A 16,058-nucleotide genomic window follows, 5' to 3' on the forward strand; every position below is an offset into this window, starting at 1 on the left:
ACATATTTGACTAAATTTTGATCATTTGAAGTGAAAAACAAAATTTGGAGGAAAATCGTAAATTGGTCCCTTCAAACCCCAATCATCTTATAATTCATTAATTATGCATATTAAAATATAAGTGGTGGTATATTTTTTTAATTTTCAATATCAATCAATCACACTGGCATGTGTAAATGGATTTGTTTTGTTACCAGTTAACAATTAAAACGGTAAATACCCCCCCCCCCCCTCCCTCATATGGCGAGTGCTCTAGTAATCACTCTTGTCAGTCCCTCCGTCCATCATCAACACTTTCTATGGCATGCGATAAATTCAGTTTCATCGGGAAGATTATCATAAAATTTATGCATGATACTTGGATTAGACAAAAGAAGACCCCCGCGCGGCCCCCTTTCGATTCCAAGATTGATCGGCTTTATCTTTACAGAGTTTCTGTGGCATTCGCGAAGATAGAATATAAGTAATCCTCGGATTCCTGTAGTAATCACATTGTCCGTCTGTCCATCCACCGGTCAGCTCTATCTGTGACACGCGATAACTGAAGTTTCCTTTGGAATATTTCCAGAAATTCTATGCAAAGCAATACTGAGCTCCAAATTATCATAAATATAAATAATTGAAGATATCATTATTTGAAGAAATTATTAATTCATGATTGCGCGCAGTAATTAAATTGATGAGCGCATCAATTAATTATTGCTCTTATTAATTGAATTGATGCGCGCATTAATTGATTTGAAGCACGTATCAATTGAATTATTGTGGGCAATGATTGATTTGATGCGCGTATCGATTGATTGAATACTAGTTAACGGCCTTTGCTCGGCGTTTATGGCCTTTCAGCAGGGAGGGATCTTTATCGTGCCACACCTGCTGTGACATGGGACCTCGGTTGTTTTGAGGTCTAATCCGAAGGACGCCTTTTACGACATGCAAGGGGTACCTAGGAACTATCTAACCCGTATCCCCACGTTTGAATATTGAAGGCAATAGATGAATTGACGACCGCATCAATGGGAATATTGTGCGCATCAAAATTATTGCTCTCTGTTGATGCATTAATTCAATTATTTCTCTCATCAATTAAATTAATGTGCGTATCAATAAGGTGGAATTATTGCTCGCAAAATTTAATTTGGAGCTTAGGCGGCGTCTATACCGTTGCACGGGAACACTACGTACATTTCTAGCTCGTTCTTCTGGAAAAGGGCGTCTTTCGCGGCTAGCCAAGGGGAAATAGGGGGGAGGGGGGGGGGGGTCTTTATTCGGGGTACTCCGCAGCCCAGCGCCTGAACGTTTACAATTTTCCTTTCGTAGTTTCGATCTATGTAATCGTTTCACGCTTTTTGGGGTAAGCTTTAGAGGTTGGCCTTATACCGCAGCAAAAATAAAAGTAGTATAAATTTAAAAGGGGGGGGGGTATGTCGTATCCATACTTCGGTGCCTGTGGATTAATAAGCCTTCACAACATGTACATCTATCATACATGTACAGGTTTATTGATAATAATCATAGGTGACTGGGCGATAACTCATATGAATACACATCTCTGATTACTTCCATTATACAGTACTTCGCCACAAGTAAGTTCCCCAAAAAAGTTTTCTCTACATATTTCATGTAAAACTATAATTTTTTCAAAATCTCTTGGAGCCAAACTTTCCTCAATTTTGATGAAGTAAACACCATTCATTTTGTTTAGAAATATCAGAAATAATTATCATAATTTTCAAATATATAAAGAACATTTTCTTTAGGAAATTACTAAATCACGGCCAAGTACTGAATAAGGTTAGATGTGTATTCATATGTGATGACCAAAGCACCTGTGATAATGATATTTAAAACATTTTTGTTACGCAATCCTTTGGGTTTTTTTTTTAAAGGCTTTTATATAGAAGGAAGTCCACTTGTATTGAAAAGGTTACCTGTGGGTGTCCAACAAGCTGACAATTGCTGTCCATTGTTTTTAAGAATGGACAGATACTGTCCGTTCTTAAAAATAATGGACAGTAATTGTCAACTTCTTGGACAGTGCCAGGTAAACCCCAATAACTTATTAGGCGTCTACAGGTAGGCTGAAAATAAGAGAAAGACAATACATTTGTCAAAGAGATACAAATTTAAATTCCTTACAAGTAAGAATCAACACATATATCGGAAAAATCACTGAAACACTTAAAAACGATATATCCCTTTAGTAGAATTCTCTGCTTCAACTCGGAAGATTCACAATTTTTAAATTCCATTGGCCGTTACTATATCGCATCAAATCTTATTTGAAAGACATATTTCCATACTGTATTTGAATTTCGCTGGACTCAGAGGCACATTCCGAAACTTCTTCACAACGCTTTTTTATTTTTTATTAGCATATATCCTAATTCTGAATTATCATTTTCGCTTTCATGAATAGATAGGCGTATTGGGTTCTTTTGGCTGGCGTTAATTATTTCCTCATCCAAATATTCGAAAACTTTTCAGATCAAAATTTGGCTCCATAACTTTCTCACCCTCCATATCCAGAATATAACACTCATTTAGATAGTATTTGCAGTACTTTCACTAAAATCCTTTTTGATTGTGCAATGAAAATGCTCTCTCCATCAGAGACCACATGACTATAGAAAGAGTGAATATAAAACCTGCAGTAGAAGACTACTTACCTGACACTGTCCAATATTAAAGGGATTTGAATGTTAATGTACAGAAAACAAAAATAATGATATTTAGAAATGGCAGTAAAGTTAAGGGCAACGAAAAATGGTATTATAATGACGTTCTTATGGATATTGTAAATGAGTTTAATTATTTAGGTATACTTATGTGTTACAATGGTAAATTTTTGAAAACACAAAAACACGTAGCAGAACAAGGTAGAAAAGCATTGTTTGAAATTAATAATAGTCTTAAAAATCATTGTTTTAATGTAGAAACAAAATGTTCGGTTTTTGACATGTATGTTGGTAGTGTACTAGCATATGGATCCGAAATATGGGGATTTCATAAAGCCCCAGATGTTGAAAAAGTTAATATTAATTTTTGCAAGAATGTCTTGGGTGTAAATAGAAACACATGTAACAATATGGTCTATTGTGAATTAGGAAGATTACCTTTATGTGTTAAGAGAAAATTAAAACTTTTTAAATATTGGATAAAGCTAAAGAACACAGATAATTGGGTAACTAATATTAAAGAAGAACTGTCAAATCTAGACTTAAATTACTTATGGAACCACAGAAGGAATCATGATATTTATAGAATTATTGAGCACAGAATAATAGATATGTACAGGCAAAAAATTATGTGTAGTTTTGAAAATTCACCAAAGTGTATGCTGTATAGGCATCTTGTTGACAATTTTTGTATACAGTATTATTTAACAAAACCATTAGACATGTACAGTAAGCAACTTATTACCCGATACAGAACGTCATCACATTCATTATGCATAGAAACTGGTAGACATAATAATGTTCCCAGAAATATGAGAATTTGCAAACAGTGTAGTTTAAATGATATCGAAGATGAATTTCATTTCATTCGAAAATGTCCTTTATATAACGAAATAAGAAAAAGATATATTAAACAATTCTACTTTGTAAAACCAAGTGTATATAAACTTATAAAATTACTGAGTGTAAATAACGTTACAGAACTGAGTAATTTAGGTAAATATCTTAAATATGCCACAAAATTACGTAAGGAAAGTGTTGCTAATTAGCACAATAGACTATTATATATCTACTTAATGTATTTGTTGTTAATCAGTATTATAATGTATGAATATATGCATGCATATGATTGCATGTTAAACAAGATCACTCTGGAATGTTATATAAGTTTATGCACTCTCCATATACTGTATGTTGTTATATTTTAAAACTGTATTGTATGTAATTAAGTCCAATGAGCCGCATGGCTCACGGAAATAAAGAAACATGAAAGTGAACAAAAGAAACTGGGGCGCGTTTTACAAAGACCTTACGACTTAAGGCCAACTTTACATACTGGAATTTTCCAGTTTATTGTAAGATCATTCACTCCAAATGCAAAATATCTTTTTTAAAATGTTGAAAATTAAGCCTGAGAAAAGTTTTACTTCACTCACTCAAAGTAATAACTGTGTAATACAATTTAAGACTTGCGACTTTGTCATAAGTTGTTTTGTAAAACGCGCCCCTGAATTCTACGCGAGACTGGTTATATTGTCAGACTATTCAAAAATAGCTTTATTCATAATTATCATCGTCAATGGGTTTACCTGAGTCTGTCCATTCTTAGAACAAAAGATGTAATGTTTTAAGTAGGATATAAGCCTCAAACTGTCCATTAATTATAAACCCTACGCCGGCCTCGATCAGTTCTTTCTCTCACAGAAAGGACAGTTTTTGGCTTATATCCTTTACAGAATAGAATATATTTACACGTATTCAACTAATTTGGGCCCACAAAGGAGCTGTGTATTCTCTTTAGAGAGGTGGACAGGCGTAGTTTACATCCAACGTATAGCTTACATTCACAGTGGATGTAGGCTATGCCTGTCAACTTCTCTAAAGAAAACAGAGCATTATTATGCACAAAGTCAAAAGACACAGAAACAAACGACAAAGGAAACGAAAACCAAATAGGCCTGTAAACATACCGCAGGCACCCGAAGTGTGGATAGCTTGTATAGATCTTATGTACATACCCCTCGCCCTTTTAGAATGAAATTATTTTTTATACAGAACCATTAATTTATCCCCACCGATCACCCTTAAATTTTTTTTTACATGTACGGTATATTCACGAGTGGTCATATAAAAAGCTTACAGAAAGTAGAATCTGACGATTCAAAACGACTTATGAGGGTGATCAGTGGGGGAAATAACATATTTTTGATAAATTATTGGTTCTGAATAAAAATAATTTAATTCTAGAAGGGGGGGTCTATACAAGTTATCCACACTTAGGTGCCTGTGTAACACACTTGGTATCTGTAAGTTAAGAGTTGTCAGATCCACAGGACTCGGCAGTTTTATCAAGAAGAAGAAGAGAGAGAAAAGCGAGAAACAGCCATGAATCTTAGGCCGCGAGCTGCCGACTCCTGTGATCAGATCATGAGGCAGTTGACCTATTTAGCAGACTAGCCTAGGTCTAGGCCTACTTTCCCTTTCAACTGTCATATTTTGCGACAACTAAATATAAAACAAAATACTTTGTTTAAACAGACAAACTTGTGTTGCTTATTTGATGGGAGATTTTATTCCTATTTCCTTTTTGTATTATCATTCAAGATTCCTTACCATATCAACTTGAAAAACAAACGTCGTTTACGCCATGCCGTAAGTCAGAAGCAATGGCGACGCTTATGAATGTGTTTACGAAGGGCACCCGGCTAGGTAGGTTTTCTCGGTTAAATCCTAAAGTTGTGTTTCTGTTTGTTCTAGAAAACAAACTATGATGGTCAGACCAGTATCTGCTCAACTTTAAATGTTCAGATCGAGTGAAAATGATAAAATAAGAAAAACAACAGGACATGGGTCAAAGTCCGTCTGCGTCTTCTGAGCAGAGCCTTATTCATTTCTCACTTTGATATTTTTTCTTCAAAGTTGATTAGGCTATATTTGGCTTCTCTGGTGAGAGGTTTGAAAAGAAGATATTGCTAATATCAACTTAAGAGGGGAGTCTACTACGATTTCAGTGTTACAAAACAAAAGTTACATAAATAAATTGGATGAGTTGTTTCCCTTGAATTTCTCTACTGTTTTCAGGTTAGCAGAACTATCATTTATTTACAAAAAGGGGGGGGGGGAATAAAATAACAAAAAAAGTACATCACAGCATGGATAATAAGTATTATCATTCAAGCACTCGCGTGTTCATTTACAAATGTGAGTGTACTTTGTGCTTTATCCAACTGACAAGGAGAAATTTTATAGACCTATCTTTTATAAGTTTTAATAGTTTAACAGTTTTTTAATGACATATATATGTACATAATTTTTTTGTTTTGAATCTTTTTTTAAGGTAAAAGGGCAAAATATTTGTGTCACTTTGGAGGAAAAGCTTACAGCAGTGTAGCAACACCCAAAATTACCACTCATTACACAGTTCATCCTAGAGAAAATGATCCACGATGGAAAGGTATGACTGAAAAAGAATTGAATAGGGTAAAGGATAATGTGAACAAGTGAGGCCAAAAATAATATTTTTAATGATGGCCTGATTAAGCAATATCCCTGGTGCATTTAGTCATAACAGTCTTAGTGAAGAACTTTTCTGTTTGGGCCTCTGTATCTGGGCTGTTTACAAGATACTGGTCCAGTGTTAATTTTTTTTTTTTCAGTTTTGAAGAGAGAGTTCAAGAGTACATTAAACCACTTGAGGGTTTTCAGTCAAAATTAGTTCAAGTGTGATAGAGACACTATCTTTACTACTGATTCTGTTTACAGATTACAATCTCCACTCTATTTCAATATATGTAATGTAATTTTAGCAAAAAGTCAGTGATATTGATGATTTTTAAAGCACTGGTCTGACGGTCTTGGATATGTAATGATTTTACAAGCCAAACTGCAGTTTTACAAGACTTTGTCTTCGGGCCAATGGTTGCTTTCTAAGACTATCATCATTTTTTAAATGCTATTCCAGCTGTATATTACTTATATGATATAATAAATCACATGATATTAATTATGCGTAGATAATTTGTTTAACTTTCAATTAATAATATACATTTTTTGACTAATTTCAAGACTTGGTTTATGTACTTATGTACATTTTTATACAGGTAACCCCCAGTACAAGATGTACATGATATACATGTATATGGTAATTTTAAAGCAATATACATGCAGATGTATGTAGATTGGGTGTCCTGTTACACTTGAATTTAGACATGAATAATTTGAATACAGATGTAGAAATGGAACGATATGGAGATGAAGCAGATGTGCTGATTGTTGGAGGAGGGCCAGCAGGTCTGTCAGCAGCATGTAAACTTAAACTCCTGGCTAATGAGCAAGGAAAGGAGCTGAGGGTGTGTCTGGTCGAGAAAGCTGCTGAAATTGGTAATTAAAATGTTCTTGTAGAATATGGAAAACTTAAGGCTTCATTTCATTACCAGAGTTGGCGAAAGATGCATGACTACCGGATATCTCTGGTAAATTTTCAATTTTTCTGGTAAAACTTAGAACATTATCTGACAAATTTTCCAGTAGATATTAGCATACAAAACAGTATGATATCTGTGTTGTTTATTGTTTTTATGCCCCCGAGATCAAAGATCGGGGGCATATTGTTTTTGTCCTGTCTGACATTCTGTAATTCTGTCATTCTTTCTGAAACTTTAACCTTGCTAATAACTTTTGAACAGTAAGTGCTAGAGCTTTCATATTACACATGAGCATTTCTTGTGACAAGATCTTTCTACTGGTACCAAAATATTTGTCCTTGTGACATTGGCCATCTCTGGAATTGACCATTAGCGGAGGCATTTGTGTTTCACAAACACATGTTGTTTTTTTTTTGCAAACAAAAACTTAATCTGGTAAAGATAACTTGCTTTTATACCACAAACTTGCTTTCCCAGAAATCGTAAGCCCACTCCGTGTGTGTACTGTCAATATTACGCATGTCACTCTACTTCCCATTGTGCATGTTGTGTAGCCTTGAAAAAAAAAGAAAGTTAAATGTGTAAACACAGGTGCTTGAACAGCTTGTCAACATGATCGCATACCCCCCTCCCCCTTAGTTTACAACAAAATATTTTTAGAATAAATGTATAACAAAGGATGAAAATCAAATTACAACAAAATTGATAAGAAAGTTTGATCCTATGTGGTCAAAAACAAATTAATGTTTTAAACTGTCACACTGAAGGCTTGAAATTAAAAGAAGGTGAAACAATCTCAGGTTTTTTTTATTCTGTCTGATAAATTTTGAACTTTTCTGGTAGATTTTCTAAATTATCCCTAATCTACAGGAAATAATGTCTGGTAGTTTTTTATGCTTTTTTGCCAACTCTGCATTACAGGTGTAATTTGAATGTGCCTGAGTTGAAAATCATTCACTAGTTTCAGTATACCTTTGATATCATGCTGGTAATAATGAAGACTTTTAAATATGTAAATGTTGACAGGTGGTCATACCTTATCAGGAGCATGTATTGAACCAAGATCTTTAGAGGAGTTGTTTCCAAACTGGAGAGAAATGGGAGTATGTAAATGTTTTTATTTTCCAAATTGGAGAAAAATAGAACTATGTAAATATTTACAAAGTTGAATCCAGTTTAGTACTGTTTAAGCAGAATTTTTAGCGAGGATTTGATTTTGTTATTATTAGCGAGAGCGATGAGGTCTATCGCTAACAATTTATTCAATATCGGAGGTATTAGTTAATTTTCCCTGAATTATAAAGTCACTAAAGTTAACTCTCACTAAATATATATATTCATATATACACTCAATTTTATAGAAAAATCGCCAAATTTGTGTCTCACTAAAAATTCCACTTATACGGTATGACTTCCACTCACAATTTTTATTGCTAACTCTACAGTTTACTTCAGACTTAAATGAAATTTTACCCTTACACTCTAACTTACTATCATGTGTAGATGTAAACAAACAAAAACCTCAAGTTTTTTTCTACAAAGGTGTCTTGCAGCTTTCCCTATACTGTAAACCAACTTTTATTTGCGGCTACTTTATTTCGCGATTCACATGGTAAATTGGTTAGTGGCAAGTAATTTTCGCGATTGAGCTTTTTCGAGCCAATGACAGACGTTGAAGGACTGATACACGACGAGATATATTCATGACGAAGAGGTTCTCAGGAATCTCACAATATTTTCTCACATGTGAATAAAAGTTGGTGCACAGTATACGGGGTAGACAAGCAGTGTTAAATCACACAGAACACTTTGAAATAGTAATCTATGAATCTCAATATAAATTTATGTATTAGCCATCTGATTCATACTGACCTTGCAACATTGTCTTCAATAGGCACCACTGAAGACTGAGGTGAAGGAAGACAAATTTGCTTATCTAACAGAAAAGGGAAGAATCCCAATTCCAATACTTCCAGGTATAAGAATTTGAAGGGAAGATGTATAAAGCAGTATGAGCTATTAAAAAGAATTTCACAGGCCTGGGTTTATCAATGCTTAAATTGTATACTACTGTAAACCTTAACCGATAGGTTGTGATTTTTATATGCTACACAAACAAACTTTGGAGGTTTATATTGGTTTTGCTATGTGTGTCCATCCATAGATGCATTTTATCTGGGTATTTCTTCAAAGGCTGTTCATTTACTTTTATGTCCCTAATTTTTAGGAAATGTTGTATACTATGTAAACATATACACTTGTGGTGTTTAGATTGATTCTATTGTGAGGAGGTTATAACCATTTGTAAATAGTTTTCATGATATTTCTGTATATTCTGCGAGTATCACACCCCTTCTAACATTTTGGGGGTGTATTGGTTTTACCAGGTCTGTCCATCTTATCGTCCATTCTGACCATTCGTTATTTTTGGACAATTAATTGGTTTCACCTAGTTAAATGAAGCTTCAAGTACCCAAAGAGCTATACTGAGTTACTGAAATTTGCATTCCTTCCTCTTTATGAATATTGATAAAAATCGAGGTTATTTTTTCAAAATTTCAATATGACCCAACGTTATTGAGACTTGCAGAAGTATTAATATAATTAAGACAGGTCTAGTTTTTACTTGTACATGTATGATAAATCATTACAGTGTTTAGAAATTAAATTATAACTTTGAATAATGGTACATTCCTTGGTTTATTTACATTACAGGAATGCCAATGAGTAACCATGGAAATTATATTGTCAGACTGGGCAATGTTGTGAGATGGCTTGGTGAACAAGCTGAGGCACTAGGTGTAGAGATCTACCCAGGCTATGCTGCAAGTGAGGTAGGAGTATAGAAATCTGTACATAGCTTCCTTATACATTGAAGATTTAGATTTGTCCAAACCAGAAGGCCCAGGACAATAAGGGGCTCAGAGTTTTACATGAGATTTGATAAGTAAATCCTTAAAGACTTCTCCTCTCAAGAACTATAAGAGTACAGTATGTAAAATTACTGTAAACAACTTTTATTCGCTTGTGAGAAATTTTCACAAGGTTTACGAGAACCTCATCATTGTGAATATTTCTTGCTGTAAACCAGTCTTTTAATGTCTCTTGTATTTGTGTAAGATCATTTCAGTTGCCGAAATTAGTCACAGCGAACCAGTTCATTACTGGTAAATCGTGAAATAAAGTCGTCGCAAATAAAAATTGGTTTACGGTAATGTGCAAGCATCCTCATACAACCCCATGTCCAGAACTGGGATTGGATATTTTTACATATTAAAGTGAAATTGAGTGATATGCCACATTGAATTAATTTAAGATTTCAGTAATTTCTCTATATTTTTGTTTAAGGAAGTTTCCAAAATAATTTATTGATGATTGTATTGATGAATCATGTTTGTTATTTCTAGGTTCTGTTTCATGAAGATGGTAGTGTGAAAGGAATAGCCACTAATGATGTAGGAATACACAAAGATGGATCTCCGAAGGTCAATTTACACTCAATAACGCTTAGAATTTAAAGCATCAGTTATGTGCATTATGCAGTTGAATCTCGATTACTATTTTAACATCAAGGTTATTTGAAATTATGTAGGAAACATTTGAAAGAGGAATGGAACTTCATGCCAAAGTGACAATATTCAGTGAAGGGTGTCACGGACATTTGGCTAAACAATTGTACAAAAAATTTGAACTCAGAGAAAACTGTGAGCCACAGACATACGGAATTGGATTTAAAGAACTTTGGGAAGTAGATCCAGCTCTTCATTGTCCAGGGCGAGTGGAACACACATTTGGATGGCCTTTTGTATGTCCTATTTGCTTTTTTAGTATGTCACTGTGAAAATTATTAATTTTAAACTCTCTATTGCACAAAAGTATGTGATGTTTACTCATCTTGACTGAGATGAAGAAATCAACCGTAAAAATCCCATGATTCTGAACTACATGTACACTGTACATGTTTTAGTTAAACTGATTCTGATACAAATAGTTGTAAAATATTTCATCTTTCCCTCATAGATTAATGCCTTCTTTAATTGTATTTTCTACCTTTGATCTATAATTTCATGTTGTACACACTCAGTTTTAATTTTTCAGGACAATAATACATATGGAGGTTCTTTCTTGTATCACTTAGATGAGGGACCCCTTGTTGTTGTCGGTATTGTGGTGAGATTCTTTGATACTTCCATCTGCCATGATTATGTCACTGCAAATTTGGTGAACATTCCTGAAAGTCTTAAATATTTGTATATTTATCTTTTCATTTTGCAGGTTGGACTAGATTATAAAAATCCTTACTTGAGCCCATTTAGAGAATTTCAGCGATTCAAGCACCACCCCTCAGTTGAACCTTTATTCCGTACGGGTAAAAGAATTGGATATGGTGCAAGAGCACTAAATGAGGGGGGAGTGCAGGTAATAACAATAGATACTTGAATGTACATGTTACTGTCAGATAATATTCCAGCAATTTCATACCATAACTAGATAACAGTTCAATGAAGAACATCTATGTATTGTAGTCCATCCCAAAACTAACTTTCCCCGGAGGCTGTATGATAGGCTGTAGTCCAGGATTCATGAATGTGCCCAAAATCAAGGGAACACACAATGCCATGAAGAGTGGCCTTTTGGCAGCAGAATCCGTGTACGAGCTTGTTAGTGATGAGGAAAAAATTTCACAGTCACCAACCGCAGGTAATACGGGAGGGGGGGATTCTGTAAAAAGAGCATAAAGGGACTTTTATGTACTGTAGGATTTATATAATGTTCAGTTGATATCTGTTCATTTTCTCTTCGTAGCATTTTACTTTCATTATACAATTCATAGCAGTCTGATACTCATCATCCAGATGGTCAAAGGCCAAGTTGTACAAATAGGTGTTGTTTTTGAATCAAAATTTAAGTGATTTAACTTAGAATAATGTCTCTAACAGGTTTAGAACCAGTCAAATATGAGGAGAAATTAAAGAACAGCTGGTTGTGGAAGGAATTGCATGCAGTTCGAAATGTTAGACCTTCCTTTAACTCCAGTTTAGGTGCTCTGGGTGGTGTGCTCTACACAGGACTGTTTTACTGGATATGTAGAGGGAAGGAACCTTGGACTCTTCATCATGGAGGTATGTCTTCTACGGCGGTGATTATGTTCATCCAGAAACATTTTGTGAGCGGTATATTAGAATTACAGATTTCTCAAGATCATGACATCTTATATTCCGATATACTTCAGGAGCTGATGACTTTTATCAAACTATAGCAATGCTGATGCAAGTAATTTTTGCTTTACAATTCTAGGACCAGATAATGCCAAATTAAAACCAGCCAAGGAATGTAAAGTCATTGAGTATCCTAAACCTGATGGGGTAGTGAGTTTTGACCTTTTGACCTCAGTGGCACTAACGGGAACAAATCATGATCATGATCAGCCAGCCCATCTAACATTGCTGAATGACTCTGTTCCTGTCAACCATAACCTGGCAATTTATGATGGACCAGAACAGCGATTCTGTCCTGCAGGTATTGTATATTCAGTCCTTCAAACACAGTTATAAATGGGAATTGGGCTGCATGTTCTTCTACAACTGATTTATTGACTCTCCATTCCTTCCCATTGTAATATTGTGGATCTTTTCATATACATGAGTATTTAATCTTTTGCGAAACCAAAATTACTCTCTATACATATACCGTACCGTAATAATAAAAGGTTTTATTATTTTTTTTATTTGACAGGTTAGATAGATGTATTAAAATTTTAGCATTGGCAGTGCATTGTCCCCAAAATTTCCCACTGTTTCTTTCAACAGTTCATGAATCAGTATTTTATTGGGTTTCCTAGCTTCAGAGACAGTGACTCCATGTGTAAACCACGATTAGACTTCGAGAATTAAAAAATATGTGACCTTCAAAAGAGTTTTGATTTATGTGTGCTGCTTTTGATTTCAAAGCATAAAACTGCCCTAAAAATGACAATAATTTTTAAGATTATGAAATGCCAACTTTGTGATGTCCTGTCTCTAATCAAAAATTGGAATTTTGCAAAAAATAAGCATAGTTATTTGCAGTTATGTTCATTCAATGTGCAGTAGGTGTAACATTGACAGATTAATATGCATTTCTTAATGTCACAGGTAGCTGATTACAGAATTTTATATCACAGGTGTTTATGAGTATGTGGAGTTAGAAGATGGCAGTGGCAAAAGACTACAGATTAATGCTCAAAACTGTATACATTGTAAGACCTGTGATATCAAGGACCCTAGTCAGAACATTAACTGGGTGTGTCCTCAGGGAGGTGAGGGACCAGCATACAATGGAATGTGAACCGGGGCTTCTGACATCTCAATCCACTGCTGTCACCTCACCAAGTGTACACGCGTGTCAACAAGTCATCTTCCAGATTCAGTTCTAATTGTTTATGTACAATTGTACGAGTTCCTGAATAATTGTCGTGATGTGATTACAAGACAAGGTTTTTGCTTTTTAACTACAGGCAAACTCAGGGATGTTCTTATATGTACAGGTTTAGATAGTGTAGCAAGTTTCTCTGAGAATAAAGAAAAGTTTCATTCATAAGCATCATGTTACTGAACACAGAAGCATTGGTAATTATCACTCTTTTTCACAGCCTTTTCACATGTACAGTGCACATATATGAAATTGAATGTTGTTAAGGAGAAAGCCAATGATTATATGAATTGAATTGACAATGAATCTCACGATATTTCTAAGGCAATACATTTGTAATATCATTGAATCAAAATCTGAAGTTTGTGCAAGTCTTTCTCAAAATGAATTTTGGTATTTATGCTGAAATGCATGTTTGATTAACAGTTTATGTAATTTGGAGCTTGTCTTTCATCATGCAGTATTCTACATGTACTGTATACTATTTATTTTTCAATAAGATAAATAAACTTGTTGAAATTTTTAGTATGTTATGTATTTCAATGTCCTTGTTTGAAGTAGAAGAATTATGGCAAACATTTACGTTTGCTAGTAAACAGATGCCAGCGATACAGAGAAGTGGATGTAATGGCAGAGAGTTGGATCTAATGGCAGAGAGGTGGATGTAATGGCAGTCCTGGAATAATTGTGACATAAATTTTTATCCACCATATTGCTATTTATTTAAGTTATCAATAGCATAGTGGTTAAAACTGGAGATCATTCAGATTACAACCATTGATTACCAGTACATATGTACTTATTTTAGGGTTTTTAAACTTTGTCACATTGATAGTTAGTGGACTACTTATCACAATCATGTACAGTACGTGTATTATATTGATCAGTGTTGTGCAAAATTAACAGTGTTATATCTCATATTTAAGTCTCCTCTCATTCAGGGGGAGACATTGTTTTTGTACTTTCTGTCCGTCCATCTGTCTCTCACAAAATCTTGTGAATGCTTCTCCTCCAAAATGGCTTGTCGGATAAACTTGAAACTTTGTACAATGTTTCATTGCCAATTGTAGATGTGCATATTGTAGGGACAGGAGGATCCAATTATTTTCCTTAAAGTTATAGTAGATCTAAGAGGGGTGGAGGATGTAAAATAGCTTGTGAACACTTCTCCTATATGGCTTATCTGATAGATTTGAAACTTTGTACAATGTTTCATTGCCATTTTTAGATGTGCATATTGGTGGGATTGGAGGATCCAATTATTTTCCTAAAAGTTATAGTGAGTCTAAGAGGATTGGAGGATGTAGAATAGTTTGTTAACACTTCTCCTCCTATATGGCTTATATGATAGATTGTGAAGTTTGTATAATGCTTCCTTGCCATTTTTAGATGCGCATACTGTCAGATTATAGTGGATCTAAGAGGGGTGCGGATGTGAAAATAGCTTGTGAACGCTTCTCCTATATGGCTTATCCGATAGGCTTGAAATTTTGCACAATACTTCAATGCCATTTGCAGATGTGCATATTGTCATTACAGGAGGATCCAATTGTTATCCTTAAATTCATAGTGAATCTGAGGTGAGGGTGTAAAATAGTTTATGAACACTTCTCCTATTTGGCTTATCTATGTTCCTGCTCATGCTTTCTCCTCCATACCATGCAGTACATTAAGGGGAGGAGGTTTCATTTGGAGCACTTCCTATTTGGGGAGCTGGGAAGACATGTTTTTCATAAAATCAATCTCTAGTTTACTTCAGGGATTATTTAATGGGATCATGATGTAATATGTAATTTTAATCAGTTTTTGCTAATTTTCAGGGAAGCTCACTTTACCATGCCCATAACTCTGTACAAGAACCTGCACATGTATTGCGGGTCCCCTATACTAAAATTTCACAATGAAAAATTCATTGACAAACAATTTTCTCATGTCATTGTCCTGCCTATCTATAAATGATTATATTTCCTCGCAAGAGGGGATATAGTACATGTAACTGGCCACATTTTTTGCTCAATTTAATTGATACTTCACATATAGCTTTGTTATCAAAAGAGGAAGCGCCCTAATGATTATGGGTTCAAAAGGTCAAAGGCCAAGGTCACTTCAGGACTTCATAGAAAAAGCTTGTAGACACTCTAGAGGTCACATTTTTTGCTTGATTTGGTACTTCACATTTAGCTTTGATATCAAAAGAGGAAAAAACATTAATTTTAGGGTCAAAAGGTCATGGTCAGTACAGGACTTCATATTAAGCTTGTTGACTCTCTAGAGTGAAATTAGATGTAAGATCTAATTGCATACTCACATACATAATCCTATAAGTGATGGAAAGCAAGAAAATTTTGTTGATTAATTCATGCTTAATATAAGGGGTGCTGTAGGACATCTTTTTAAGAGAGGGCACCATAAAAGTGCCCTTGAATTTTATTATTTTCAAAAATGCTGCTTTTTTGTGTATGGTTGTATGTTTAAGACATGCAAATATTTTTACAAGCCAAAAGCTATGTCAATCTATAATTGACTTTATTATCTCAAGTGCTTG

General features: G+C 34.5%; 1 protein-coding gene across 1 annotated transcript; it reads left to right on the forward strand.

Annotated features, from left to right (window-relative positions):
* The first annotated feature begins 5,269 nt into the window (after positions 1-5,269).
* Positions 5,270-14,036, forward strand: LOC130052284 (electron transfer flavoprotein-ubiquinone oxidoreductase, mitochondrial-like). The gene is made up of 14 exons (XM_056156756.1): positions 5,270-5,387; positions 6,016-6,132; positions 6,906-7,058; positions 8,129-8,205; positions 8,997-9,078; positions 9,818-9,936; positions 10,510-10,587; positions 10,695-10,907; positions 11,201-11,272; positions 11,378-11,521; positions 11,629-11,803; positions 12,043-12,225; positions 12,401-12,622; positions 13,266-14,036. Exons 1-14 carry the CDS (start codon positions 5,345-5,347, stop codon positions 13,427-13,429), a joined length of 1,842 nt encoding a protein of 613 aa, XP_056012731.1. The 5' UTR covers positions 5,270-5,344; the 3' UTR covers positions 13,430-14,036.
* The last annotated feature ends 2,022 nt before the right edge of the window (positions 14,037-16,058 follow it).

Source organism: Ostrea edulis, chromosome 2 (genome assembly GCF_947568905.1).
Source record: "Ostrea edulis chromosome 2, xbOstEdul1.1, whole genome shotgun sequence".
NCBI lineage: Eukaryota > Metazoa > Mollusca > Bivalvia > Ostreida > Ostreidae > Ostrea > Ostrea edulis.

Bases quoted from the DNA above. Each gene is read 5' to 3' on its own strand.
- LOC130052284 (XM_056156756.1), top strand. From the start codon at position 5,345: ATGGCGACGCTTATGAATGTGTTTACGAAGGGCACCCGGCTAG. The intron at 6,133-6,905 runs GTATGACTGAAA...ATTTGAATACAG, and splicing joins AAATGATCCACGATGGAAAG to ATGTAGAAATGGAACGATAT. The intron at 9,079-9,817 runs GTATAAGAATTT...TTTACATTACAG, and splicing joins CCCAATTCCAATACTTCCAG to GAATGCCAATGAGTAACCAT.